The 12,807-nt window shown below is 43.0% G+C and overlaps 2 protein-coding genes across 2 annotated transcripts; both read left to right on the top strand.

Moving 5' to 3' along the window:
• The first annotated feature begins 3,037 nt into the window (after positions 1 to 3,037).
• LOC123057641 (putative receptor-like protein kinase At4g00960) lies at positions 3,038 to 6,655 on the top strand. Its single transcript, XM_044480567.1, has 6 exons — positions 3,038 to 3,926; positions 4,904 to 5,046; positions 5,250 to 5,460; positions 5,627 to 5,867; positions 5,960 to 6,110; positions 6,195 to 6,655. The coding sequence occupies exons 1-6, from the start codon at positions 3,038 to 3,040 to the stop codon at positions 6,495 to 6,497; spliced, it is 1,938 nt and encodes a 645-aa protein (XP_044336502.1). The 3' UTR covers positions 6,498 to 6,655.
• A 1,582-nt stretch (positions 6,656 to 8,237) lies between these two features.
• Positions 8,238 to 11,018, top strand: LOC123057642 (cysteine-rich receptor-like protein kinase 15). Its single transcript, XM_044480568.1, has 7 exons — positions 8,238 to 9,066; positions 9,210 to 9,323; positions 9,416 to 9,600; positions 9,808 to 10,018; positions 10,160 to 10,400; positions 10,491 to 10,635; positions 10,725 to 11,018. Exons 1-7 carry the CDS (start codon positions 8,238 to 8,240, stop codon positions 11,016 to 11,018), a joined length of 2,019 nt encoding a protein of 672 aa, XP_044336503.1.
• The last annotated feature ends 1,789 nt before the right edge of the window (positions 11,019 to 12,807 follow it).

Below are 12,807 nucleotides of genomic sequence, written 5' to 3' on the forward strand. Positions count from 1 at the left end.
CCCGGATGTGATCACGGACATGACGAGGAGTCTCAAAATGGTCGAGACGTAAAGATTGATATATTGGAAGCCTATGTTTGGACATCGGAAGTGTTCCGGGTGAAATCGGTATTTTACCGGGTTACCGGGAGGGTTACCGGAACCCCCCGGGAGCCATATGGGCCTTCATGGGCCTTAGTGGAAAGGAGAAAGGGGCAGCCCAAGGTGGCTGCGCCTCTTCCCCCTCCCCTAGTCCTATTAGGACTAGGAGAAGGTGGCCGGCCCCCCTCTCTCCCTTCCCCTCCGAGGAATCCTAGTTGGACTAGGATTGGGGGAAGGAATCCTACTCCCAGAGGGAGTAGGACTCTCCTGCGCCTCCCTCTATGGCCGGCCAGCCTTCCCCCCTCTACTCCTTTATATACGGAGGCAGGGGCACCTCTAAACACACAAGTTGACACAAGTTGATCCACGTGATCGATTCCTTAGCCGTGTGCGGTGCCCCCTGCCACCATATTCCTCGATAATACTGTAGCGGAGTTTAGGCGAAGCCCTGCTGCTGTAGTTCATCAAGATCGTCATCACGCCGTCGTGCTGACGGAACTCATCCCCGACACTTTGCTGGATCGGAGTCCGGGGATCGTCATCGAGCTGAACGTGTGCTCGAACTCGGAGGTGCCGTAGTTTCGGTGCTTGATCGGTTGGATCGAGAAGACGTACGACTACTTCCTCTACGTCGTGTCATCGCTTCCGCAGTCGGTCTGCGTAGGGTACGTAGACAACACTCTTCCCCTCGTTGCTATGCATCACATGATCCTGCGTGTGCGTAGGAAAATTTTTGAAATTACTACGAAACCCAACACGTACGCCTTAATTTGGTCGCTCTGGCTATGTAGAAACGATTTGATTTTTAATGGAAAAAATGCTTCTCCTCTGCAGGTTATTTTCCGTTGTACGCACTCGCTTCATACGTGGTCTATGCTACAACGATCGGAGCACCAATCGTTGTTCAAGGCGGTGTCTACGCGGTTGGAGCAGGTGGCTACGGAGGTTTTTTCCCAACATGAATGGCAGCATAACCTCCGGATCGATCCACCACCACCTTCGACATAGGCATAGTGTCGGTCTATAGGACTTTACTGTTGCCGATATGTCAGTTTATATTTCTTGTTTTTTGTCAGACTTTTGGATTTGGTTGTGTGCATCTTAGTTATGCAGAGGCCGGGTGTTACTCATAATATTTTGTATCCCCTTGATGCTACATTCTAAGATAATAAAATCGCCCTTTATCGAAAAATGAACATAGAAATACAACAGGATAAACACTCGATTATGGTAATCTATCACATAGCTGGATGGCATACATGCACGAACAAAGAGGATAATTCAATAAATTATATTGTATTTCATTAGTACTGTAAACGATCTGCTTTTGATCTCCATCTCTTGTCGTCAATTTTGTTCATGTTTTAAAAAATTGTTTGCAATAAAAAAAATATATTTGCATTTAATAAAATGTTTATAGTTTCAAAAATAATAGAAAATTTCAATAAATATTCAAAAATATTAATATTTAAAAAATTAAATCAACAAACATTTTTTTAGTTCGTGACTACTTTTTGAATTTACGAACATTATTTGAATCCACAGATTAAAAAAAATCAAGAACAAATTTTGAATTCACAAAAAGAGAAATCGATCCATGAACAATTTTGAAATTCGCAAACATTTTTCGCAATGCACAAACATTTTTTGAATTCATGATTTTTTTCAAATTCATGATAATTTTTTGGAAATGCAAACAATTTTCAAATTCATGAAAGATTTTTAGTTCTCGGATATTTTTAAAAGTCATAAAAAAATTCTGGACAATTTGTAGTTTTTTTTTGTTGTAGGAAAAAACACAGAAGGAAAAACTCCACAACTCAAACCTATGCTACTATTATAGGGGCTAACAATCGATTGTACTGGGCCGGTCCACCCAACGTGAGGTATCGCTGGCTTAACGCTCGCACCAGGTGAGCTATAGGAGCTCCCTATAGCAGCTCCCACAAAACATTAGTCAACATTGTTATGCTTAACCTCTGTTAGTTCATGTCATGAGAGAAGAGAGTCAAATAAAGAGGTGCATAACAAGTCTCGTTTTTCTCTCCATTATGTAAACGGCCGCCGCTTGGGTATTATGTCGCCGCCCACTAACCTTGGTATTCCAGTCATCCTGACTGTTTAATAAATGGCAGTAATTCAAACACAAGGAAATGTACCCTACACATGACACAGGAATCATAAAGCACTATAAAATGGAACGATAACAGATTCAACTGAAAGCTAGAAATTTAGCAAACACAAAAAAAAATAAAACCAAGCTTCTATCCTCGCTAGCCGGCATGATAAGAAAGAGAATCCCTCCTAGTTTAAAAAAATAGTGTTCTCTCTAGCTCATTTATTCGTCCACCCTTTCATCCGTAGTTCCTATTTTTATTTTCTCATCCCATCTTTTGGTTTTTCCTCATCAGTTTTGCATGAAAACCACCTTAACTGTAAAGCTTTTTTTTAATTTGTAATCACATTAACAATAAAATGGCTTGTAATCATGATGATTACCTACACAAATTCACTAAAAAATTAATAGAAATGTACTCCTTACGATCCAAAAAAGGTGTCATGGCTTCAGTTTAAATTTAAACTAAATAAGCTGAACTGAAGCCATGACAGTTTTTTTTAGATCGGAGGGAGTACAAATTATGCTGCCATTGTAACACATTGACAATTATCTAGTGATTCAGGAGAACAAAAAATAAGGCCCCCGCAAACAAAAGTCTGAGTGTGCGTTGATCTTTCCAAAGTAATGTGCCTTTCGGTGCACGGTGATGGGTGCGTTGGTCGTTTCATTGACCCATGCGAAATCAGCTGAAAAAAGTTTTCCGTGTTCATTTTTCCAAGTGACCGATGGTGATTTGATGACACACAAGCGCACTTATTTGTGGATCATCTCATCTGGCAGAAGGGACACAAGAAACATGTTGTAGCTAGCTAGTCGTGCACTCGTGATAGATCGGGCATGGCCATCATCCTGCTCCTCCTACTTGCACCGTCTCTGGCGGCCGCCGACGTGTTCTGCGACAACGTCAAGGCCATCGCCACCACTCTCTCCAAGAACGCTGCCTCATCACCGGTACACTTCGCCACCAAGACGTTCGGCGGCGCCCCCAACGTCGTCTTCGCGCTCGGGCTCTGCCGCGGCGACGTCCTCGACGGCCCCGCCTGCGGTGACTGCATCGCCAACTGGTTCGGCAAAGCGCTGAACCGGACCAGGTGCGACAAGGCCCGCTCCACCTACGGCGACTGTATCGTCGTCTACAGCGCCGGCGATGACATCCTAGCGGCGCCCTCGAATACCACGGGAGCGTACGGAGACAACACGCCGCCATTCCAGCAGTGGAACATCAAGAACGTCACCACCGGCGACGTACCCCTTGTCGTCGGCCTCGTCCGCGAGCTGCTTGTGGAGACCGCGGAGAAGGCGGCCACCACGGAGCCGAGGCTCTACGCGACCGGCGTCATGGACATGGCTAGAGTGACGACCTACCCGAAGGTGTACTCCCAGGCGCAGTGCACGCCGGACCTGTCCGCCGACGACTGCTCGGCGTGCCTGCGCCGTCTCCTCGGCATGGTCAACTCCACCATGTCCCTGAGCATTGGTGGGCAGATGGCTGTCACGCGGTGCTATTTTAGGTACGAGGCATATCGGTTCTACGACGCCCAGCCCATGCTGATTCTGCCGTCGCGGCCACCGCCGACGACTCCGACCAAACGCAGGAGCATGGTGTGGGTAATTGCGGTAGTTGCAGTTCCACTATCGGCAGCAGCATTTCTCTTCTTCAATTGTTACTCTCGTCGGCTCAAAAGGCGAAGAAAAGGTATGCTACCTAATGACCTAGTCGAACGTTGTTCCTTCACGTTCTTCACCGTTAGTGGTAATAATGTTTTTTTTTACGAAAACACTAACGCCCACACGTGTGGCCGTTATCCAACTCGTTTACACGCCTGGATCGTCGTTCACTGTCTTTTACACGAATCTTGACATGAAAAGGTGGATTTGGTGTACCACGTAGGACAGGGCTGGTGTGTGGGCAACTAGGTCATGCGCGTGTGGGCGAACTGCTTTTCGCCCACACGACACTACTACCTTGTGGATGGTAACTACAGTTACGCGAACGTGGCAACTCGGTACACACACATGTCAACTGTGATTCTTTGCTACACGGCAACTGCAGTTACGCGAACGTGGCAACTCGGTACACACATGGCAACTGTGATTCTTTGCTACACGGCAACTGCAGTTGCGAGTACGTGGCAACAAGATAAACACACATGGCAACTGTGATTAACAATACATGACAACTATGGTTGGACCACACGTGGCAACTAGGTAAACACACATGGCAATTACTGTTTTGACCATATGTGGCAAATAGTTAATCACACACGGCAACTACGGTTTGATTACACATGTCAACTACCATAAATTAGACATGACAACTATAGTTAACCAAAACAGATAGAGTTGCCATGCTTTTACAACTACACTTGCCATCCCAGATAACTACATCTGCCAACCAGGATGGCAACTAAATCGTCATCCCGTGGGGTACCTAACGTAGCTGCGTCAGGACGTGTGAGCATTTTTGCTTCGTGCCACACGCATGGGGTGGAGATGAGTAGTACTTGTTGGGCGTGTGGCACGAAGTAGCCGCGCCCACACGTGTGGGCAATTCTAATGTCCGCCCACACACAGCCCGTGTGGGCTGCCTCTTGCTCATACCACATACGGTGTGTGGGCGCATATCGTATATGCCACACGTGTGGCAGTTATCGGCGTCCTTTTTTTAAATGTAGTGGTAATAATGTTATGCTGATGATCTAGTGAATTTAGGGAGAGAGGGCCTAGTTTGGCAAGGGAAGAATTCGGAGTTCTCTTTGTTTCACTTTGAACAGTTATTGGAGGCCACAAGTTATTTTTCAGAAGAAAACAAACTTGGACAAGGTGGCTTTGGTGCTGTCTACAAGGTACTACATTTGTAGGCCTATGAGGTTTACATATTTTTCTTGTGAACTGTTTTAGCAGCCTAATATGATCTCTTGTATGAAACATGTATGTCTACATTGAACCTAACTATCTTATATAGTACTAACTTTTAAACGGGAGAGGATGATTAATTCCAGCGAAGGTGGGGAAGAGCCTAACTTTAGGGTAGATATTTTTTTCTCAGGGCCAGCTTCCAGATGGGTTGGATATAGCGGTTAAGAGACTTGCTTCACATTCAGGACAGGGTTTCGCTGAGTTTAAAAATGAAGTCCAGCTCATAGCCAAACTCCAGCACACAAATTTGGTTAGGTTCTTGGGATGTTGCTCCCAAGAAGAGGAGAAAATATTGGTCTACGAATACTTGCCAAACAAAAGCCTGGACATCTTCATCTTTGGTATGCATTTGCATTTCTTAATTTACCATAATTATTGTCCGTGGTTGTGCTGCATCAAAAGAACTAAATATTACTCGAAAATATTATTTCTATCAGTTCTGTGAATATGTAGTTTAATTTATGTGTGCGCTTTTCGCCGTATACTAAGTATCTAATTAATGTGCAGATGAGTATAAAAGAGCTTTACTAGATTGGACAAAACTGTTAGAAATAATTGAAGGAGTAGCACATGGACTCCTTTACTTACATAAGCACTCTCGATTGCTTGTCATACATCGAGATCTTAAACCAAGCAACATTCTCCTAGACAGCGAAATGAATCCAAAAATTTCAGATTTCGGGCTAGCAAAAATATTCAGCAAAAATGACACTGAAGGCGACACTACAAGAAGAGTGGTTGGCACATAGTAAGTATCACAGAAAAAACTCCAACTCCAATTATATATATTACATTTCAACTAGATAAGGTAATCTTGACATTTATCATATATAATTTTAGTGGTTACATGGCCCCTGAGTATGCTTCAAAGGGCGTCTTCTCTATTAAATCCGATGTCTTCAGCTTTGGTGTTGTTATTTTTGAGATCCTTAGCGGAAAACAGAATTCTGGTAACCAACAATGTGGAGGCTTCGTCAATCTCCTTGGATATGTAAGCGTATACACACGTGCTTCAACTTGCATTTTTTTCTTCATTTGCTATAAAACCTATTTTTTTAATGGGATTGCGAAACAGGCATGGCAATTGTGGGAACAGGGGAAGTGGATTGATCTCCTCAATGCATCATTGGTCCCTGATACTCACTTGGCAAAGTTAATGAGGTGCATTAATATAGCATTGTTATGTGTGCAAGAGAATGCAGTTGATCGGCCAACCATGGGAGATATTGTTTCAATGCTAAGAAGTGATACTATGATCTTGGCTAAGCCTAAGCAGCCAGCATATATCAATGTAAGGGTGGGAAATGAAGAGACGTCCAATGCTCCCGAGTTGTGCAGTATTAATGATATAACCATATCTGCCACAATTCCTAGATAGTGGTTTTCCTTGTGTCATGTTATTAATCTATCATTGTACTAGTATTAACAACACTATAAACATTATATGATGTGGAAGTATAAGTGTTGCTTCAAATGTGAGATTATGTACCCCAATAGATATAAAAGAAGGCTTCCAAGCTAGCTGGAGTAAATAATCAGCTGATTTTCCTATGCCTTTGATCATATTTCCCTTTTTGGTGTTGCAAAATACTACCTTACTTTAATGATGTGCACATAGTAAATTTTGTACCATTCTGTCCTTCATAACTGAAAACACATGTTGCATGACAACGTAGAAAATGAAATACAATTATGAATGGTTGCATAGCAGAAGTAGATGGAGTGCTCCCAGGAATTCTCTTGTGCCCGGAAGACATCGGAGAGTGGGAGGAGTGGAGTGTTGTGTCATGGCATGCGGAGAAGAGCTAGCCGTGGCCTGGAGGAGTAGAGGAGGTTGTCGCTGGCGAAGTAGCTCACGACACCGATCGCATTGGAAGAAGGGGAAGAAGCAGGCTCACCACGGGCTCCTAGGGAAGTAGGAACATGGTCGTGTGGCGAGGCACACGGCGAAGGTTAGGAGTCTTTGCTCAGGCGATGGCCACTCTCGATGCATGCAAGTGCTCGATGGGTGAATCTGGAGCTCGGGGACAAAACCTGTGCCATGTGGCCGGTTTTCCCATATAATTTGATTTTCGGATTAAAGTTATCCGGTTTTGAAACATGAGGGACTAAATATCGCTCAGAAAAATCTTAAGGGACCAGATCTAGAAGTTTGTTAAACTTGTGGGACAAAAACATACTTTTCTCAAAAATTAGGATGACGCCTTGTCAAGCAATAGTCAATAGACTGGTTGGCATCCACTGTGAAAACTAGTCAACAAACTGGTCGACATCCACTGCAAAGACTTGCTTTGCATTCTTACAAGTCAACCCACTATCTTTTTTATTTGAAAAAAAGTGAGTCCAGTGCATCAACTTGCTCAAAAATGCTAGACGTACAAAGTCCTACAAGCTTGCACAGGCTCCTTCCGGGTGAATTGTGGAAAACCACTACATTGAGGCCTAGGTTTGCATAAAACACCGGTTTACACAGGAATTCGTAAACCTGTGTTTTGTGCAAACCTAGGCTTTAATGTGATGTTTTTTTTTTGCAATTCACTCGCTTCTTCCTAACCAACTAAACATGCGCCGGCCCATCTTGATTTTTAGATGGGTGGGGCCTAACTTCCCATTAGTCGAGTCATAATTTGACAGCGCGTTTGGTTCGGGGGAATTAGAGATGGGAAATGGGAGTTGAGGGGTGAGGAGATTAAAAGTCCACTGTTTGATTAGAGGGAATGTGAGTTTAAGTGGGAAGGGGAATGGGAGTTGAGGAACCCAATTCCCACCTATTTCTTCCCAGAGGGTACCCTGTTAATTCGTGAGCAGAGTTTTATCCCGTGCTAATTCCCACCATATACCAAACAAAAGAATGGGAGTAAAAATCAACTTCCCATGACTAATCCCTCCATAAACACTCTGATGCAAACTCTCATTCTCATGCCCAAGTGTTTACCAAACAGGCTGTAAATGTCCGTCGACTTAGCATTGCTGGTGCCTTGCATTCTTCCAAGTCAATGGTGGGCGCAAAACACACGTACATTTCCAAGTGCATCCGTGCGTGTCAAACACGTACGTTTTGCGTTTTAAGCAATGAGAAACCAACACAAGCACGGACCATCAGAAACCCTGCCGCACAATGGTGGGCGTGCTGCTGCTCCTCCTCCTCCTCATGCCAGCGTCGGCGTCGGCAATCGGCCACGTCTGCGGCCGCGCCGGCAACTACACGGCCAAAAGCACCTACCGGTCCAGCCTCGCCGTGCTCAACGCTACGTTCCCCGGCAACGCCTCCTCCTCCCCGCAGCTCTTCGCCACCGCCACCACCGGCGTGGTGCGCGCGCTCGCGCTCTGCCGCCACGACACCACAAACCTCACCGCGTGCAGAGAGTGCGTCGCCTCCTCGTTCACGTACGCGCAGAAGATGTGCCCGAAACATGAGGCCGCCACCGTCTACTACGACTACGACGAGGTAAATGTCACGCGGCCAGGGTGCCTCCTCGGCTTGTCCGGCGACGGCGGCTTCCTCAGCCCGGGATCCACTGTCACCTGGAACGACACGTTCTTCCAGTTCTTTAACCCGGTGCAAATCCCGGGCAAGGCTGGGGTTGTCGCTGCCGCCGTCCGCCAGCTCCTGACGCAGACGGCACGGTACGCGGCTGGCACGGCGAGGAGGTTCGCCACAGGGTCCATGGACTCCATTGGCAGTGCCGCACCGACACTCTACTCCCTGGCGCAGTGCACGCCTGACCTGTCCGCCGGCGACTGCCTGGCGTGCCTCCGGCGGCTTGTCGGCGCGCTCAACGCTACAAACTCAGTGCGCGTGGGCGGACGGATGTTCGTGCTCCGTTGCAACGTGAGGTTCGAGCCTTTTATGTTCCACAACGACAAAAGCATGCAGCGGGTTCCATCTCCATCATCCATCGCTCCGGCAACGGCACCAGCACCAGCGCCAGCTCCGGCAAGCAAGAGTATGTGATGAACAATTCACGCATGCAACAATTCAAATATGCGACAAGACTCTTGATAAAGTAGTTGCCAAGTTATTATGATTTTTATGGAATTATTGTGACGTAATGCTAATTCATGGACGTATGGATGTTTAATTTTGAAGGACATGGAGTAAAACCTTGGGTAATTGCCTTATCGGTAGCTGCTCCTGTAGCGCTAGTTGCACTCTGCTTCATCGTCCACCATCGTCGGCGCCTTAGAACCAAGCACACAATAGGTGGGTAAATTAGTTACTGAAATGATCAACATTATATATATACTCTACTCACTACTGGTTCATAATTGATTGCGCTGGTTCATAATTTTCAGATAAAGAGACAACCTTACAAGGAAAGCATACTCACGAGTTTCAAGAAAAAGATGAACTACTTTGGGAAATGGAAACGGAGTTGGCTGAGTTTGCAGTATTTGACTTTCATCAGATATTAGAGGCCACAGTTAACTTCTCGGACGAAAACAAGCTCGGCCAAGGTGGATTTGGCCCTGTTTACAAGGTAATTATATACAACACCGTTCTGTAATCCTTGTTTTCTAGGCAATACAAAATGATACCAAAGCCTCGTTAGAGTATAGGAAAAATATAGATCCAAAGTAGTGTAAATGTGCTTTTACACGGCACTATTGAATTGTGAATTAACTTGTGCAACATAAAGCAGCCTGGATTGTTGCATATTATTAATAAAAATATTTACGTTTCCTAGGGCCACTTTCCTGATGGAAATGAGATAGCAGTGAAGAGACTTGATTCACATTCAGGACAAGGTTTCATAGAGTTCAAAAATGAAGTTGAGCTTATAGCGAAACTTCAACACAGAAATTTGGTTAGGCTCATGGGATGTTGCTCTCAAGGAGAGGAGAAAATACTGGTCTACGAATACTTGCCAAATAAAAGCTTGGACTTCTTCATCTTTGGTACATATTTGCACTTTCAAATTCATATGATAGACATTGTTTGTCATGATGGCACCTTAAAATATTTTCAAAAATTAAGGTTCTCGGCTTTAGATTGTTTCTTTAGATTACTCTATTATACTAATATTTGTTTACGTGCAGATGAAAATAGAAAAACACTACTGGATTGGGACAAACGTCTTGTAATAATTGTAGGAATAGCAGAAGGACTTCTTTACCTACATAAGCACTCTAGGTTGCGCGTTATACATCGAGATCTTAAGCCAAGCAACATTCTCTTGGATAGCGAAATGAATGCAAAAATTTCAGATTTTGGACTAGCAAAAATATTCAGCTCAAATAACACCGAAGCAAATACTACAAGGAAAGTAGTTGGTACACTGTAAGTCTCATATAAATTACTGCATTTGTGAACACTTAAATTGTAACTCGACCATATAGTAAGTTAACACATATTGTTGCATAATTTTAGTGGCTACATGGCACCCGAGTATGCTTCCCACGGTCTCTTCTCTATCAAATCGGATGTCTTCAGCTTCGGTGTTTTAACTCTTGAGATCCTTAGCGGGAAAAGGAATTCTCATGAATGTGGAAATTTCATCAACCTCCTCGGACATGTGAGTGCACCTTTACACATCCATAAAATAAAAAGAAAATGCTAGTTTATTATGTGTCTTCCTAAAGTATTTAATGAAATTTCAAATAGGCTTGGCAATTATTTGAAGAGGAAAGCTGGGTCAATCTCATTGATGCGGCATTGCTTCCAAACGGTCATTCGGAAGAAATGATGAGGTGCATTAACATTGCATTGCTATGTGTACAAGAGAATGCAGTTGATCGACCAACCATGTTGGATGTTGTCGCAATGCTAAGCAGCAAGACCATGATTGTAGATAAGCCTAAGCACCCGGCATATTTCACGGGGGAGAAAGAAGCACCCACTACAACTCAATCGTGTAGTGTTAATGATGTGACTATATCCATGATAACCCCTAGATAGTTTTCTTTTGTATCAGTGTTGTATGAACTTAGATGGTGTGTAGTGCATAAGATTATAGTTCTATATGAAGTGCATGACCTTCTTGATATTATAGATGTATCATGCTTTGCATGATGGACATAACCAATCAAAAATATGGCTTTGATAGTTTGTAGTAATGTCTTTTCATATTTTGCCGATGGTTTTAGGGCATGGGACTATTTTGAGGGATCGATTGTGTATTTACACTATGCGTAAAAACATATTTCTTTTTGACCTTGACATGGTCTTGGACATGATACATTTGCTAATTACTTTCTGCATGTATAGGTTAGTAGAAAATATACAAAAACCGAAGTTTGGAATTTTCATGGGAAATACAAATATATTTTTAATTTTAGCAAGTGTATTGTTTAAATAATTTAACAGGAAGAGTCAGGCGAGTTTGACGGTATAATATTTGGGATGGCATGTATCAATGAATAATGATATACTATTTTTAGCAAAATAAGAAAGCCAATTATAGTATGAAAATATTTTTCTTGGCAAATAAAAAATATATTTTAGATTCAGTAGTGTAGATTGTTTATATATTTCGACAGAAAGAGTCACACAAAATTTAATTGTACAACTTTTAGGATAGTATATCTTTAAGAGTAAACATATAGTACTAATTTTTTTACCAAAATAATGAAGCAAAATCATCTTAGAAAAGAACAATAAGAGGTACATGCAGATTGAGGAGAAATTTTTCTGGAATAAGTTTCGAAATATTTACAATTTGTATGCTATTAATTTTAGTGTATTCTCTTTTATATAATCATCAATATATCGCATAAATTTGATATATACAAGAGAGCTGTCATGTCCTTGTGTACTTCTCTTGGACATAATGGTCTTGATATGCATATCCAGTACAATGCATGCATGTATTGCCACATCGAAACATAGTTCTTGATGAGACATCCCTACTACGTACAGTTGCATCCTTAGCCCACATGACCAGGCAGATCAAGTTTCAGAAACACAAGGACCAATTACTATAGCTTGCATAAGCCAAGTCAAATATCAAGATCTTTCGTCTGTAGGAACTTCCACTAGTTCTCATGAGAATATGATACAACCTGAATCTAATATATTTGTATTAGTAAGGAAAGAATGGCCTACATGGACAAGAGCGACAATTATTGTAACATGAGCAAGTGTGGAGATGGCAGCCGACGAATGAATATGGCATTTCTAGTACTAGAGATTTCAGGACTTCAAGGCTGACATAATGACCCATGAAGACATGTACCAAATATATGCCATTTCATAATTTCGTTCATGATCATCCATAGGTGTTGCGCCACCTCAAATTTGGGGGAACACATGTACTTTTGGAGTAAAAGACTATGTGTAGTTTCAGAGTATGTATTTAGGAAGGAGACCTACAATTCATGTTGCTTCGTAAGTTCTTTGTTCTTCAGCTGCGTGTAGGGATTGATTGAATGTCTTTTCAACATCGTCAATAAACATACCAGACTTTGTTGCTGGTTCATCAAAGGCTCCTCCAACAAAATAGAAACACCTTTGTACCTATCACGTGGTATCAGATTTCAGGTTGCTCGGTGAGAAAGTTTTAGTTTTTCTGTATTTAGATTGCATATGTTTTTCATACTGTACCCACGAAATACTAGAAAAATCAGGTTAAATTCCTATCCAAACCAACCTAAGCTGTCGTAATATTTACTTCCTGCATTGCATCGTTGACATTACAAATGGATCATCATGTTGAGTTTCTCGGCTTAGGGTCCAGTCCTTTAAAGTG

The sequence above is a fragment of the Triticum aestivum genome, chromosome 3A, assembly GCF_018294505.1.
Source record: "Triticum aestivum cultivar Chinese Spring chromosome 3A, IWGSC CS RefSeq v2.1, whole genome shotgun sequence".
Taxonomy (NCBI): Eukaryota; Viridiplantae; Streptophyta; class Magnoliopsida; order Poales; family Poaceae; genus Triticum; species Triticum aestivum.

Bases quoted from the DNA above. Each gene is read 5' to 3' on its own strand.
- LOC123057641 (XM_044480567.1), top strand. From the start codon at position 3,038: ATGGCCATCATCCTGCTCCTCCTACTTGCACCGTCTCTGGCGGCCGCC. The intron at 5,461-5,626 runs GTATGCATTTGC...ATTAATGTGCAG, and splicing joins CCTGGACATCTTCATCTTTG to ATGAGTATAAAAGAGCTTTA. The intron at 6,111-6,194 runs GTAAGCGTATAC...ATTGCGAAACAG, and splicing joins TCGTCAATCTCCTTGGATAT to GCATGGCAATTGTGGGAACA.
- LOC123057642 (XM_044480568.1), top strand. From the start codon at position 8,238: ATGGTGGGCGTGCTGCTGCTCCTCCTCCTCCTCATGCCAGCGTCGGCG. The intron at 10,019-10,159 runs GTACATATTTGC...GTTTACGTGCAG, and splicing joins CTTGGACTTCTTCATCTTTG to ATGAAAATAGAAAAACACTA. The intron at 10,636-10,724 runs GTGAGTGCACCT...AATTTCAAATAG, and splicing joins TCATCAACCTCCTCGGACAT to GCTTGGCAATTATTTGAAGA.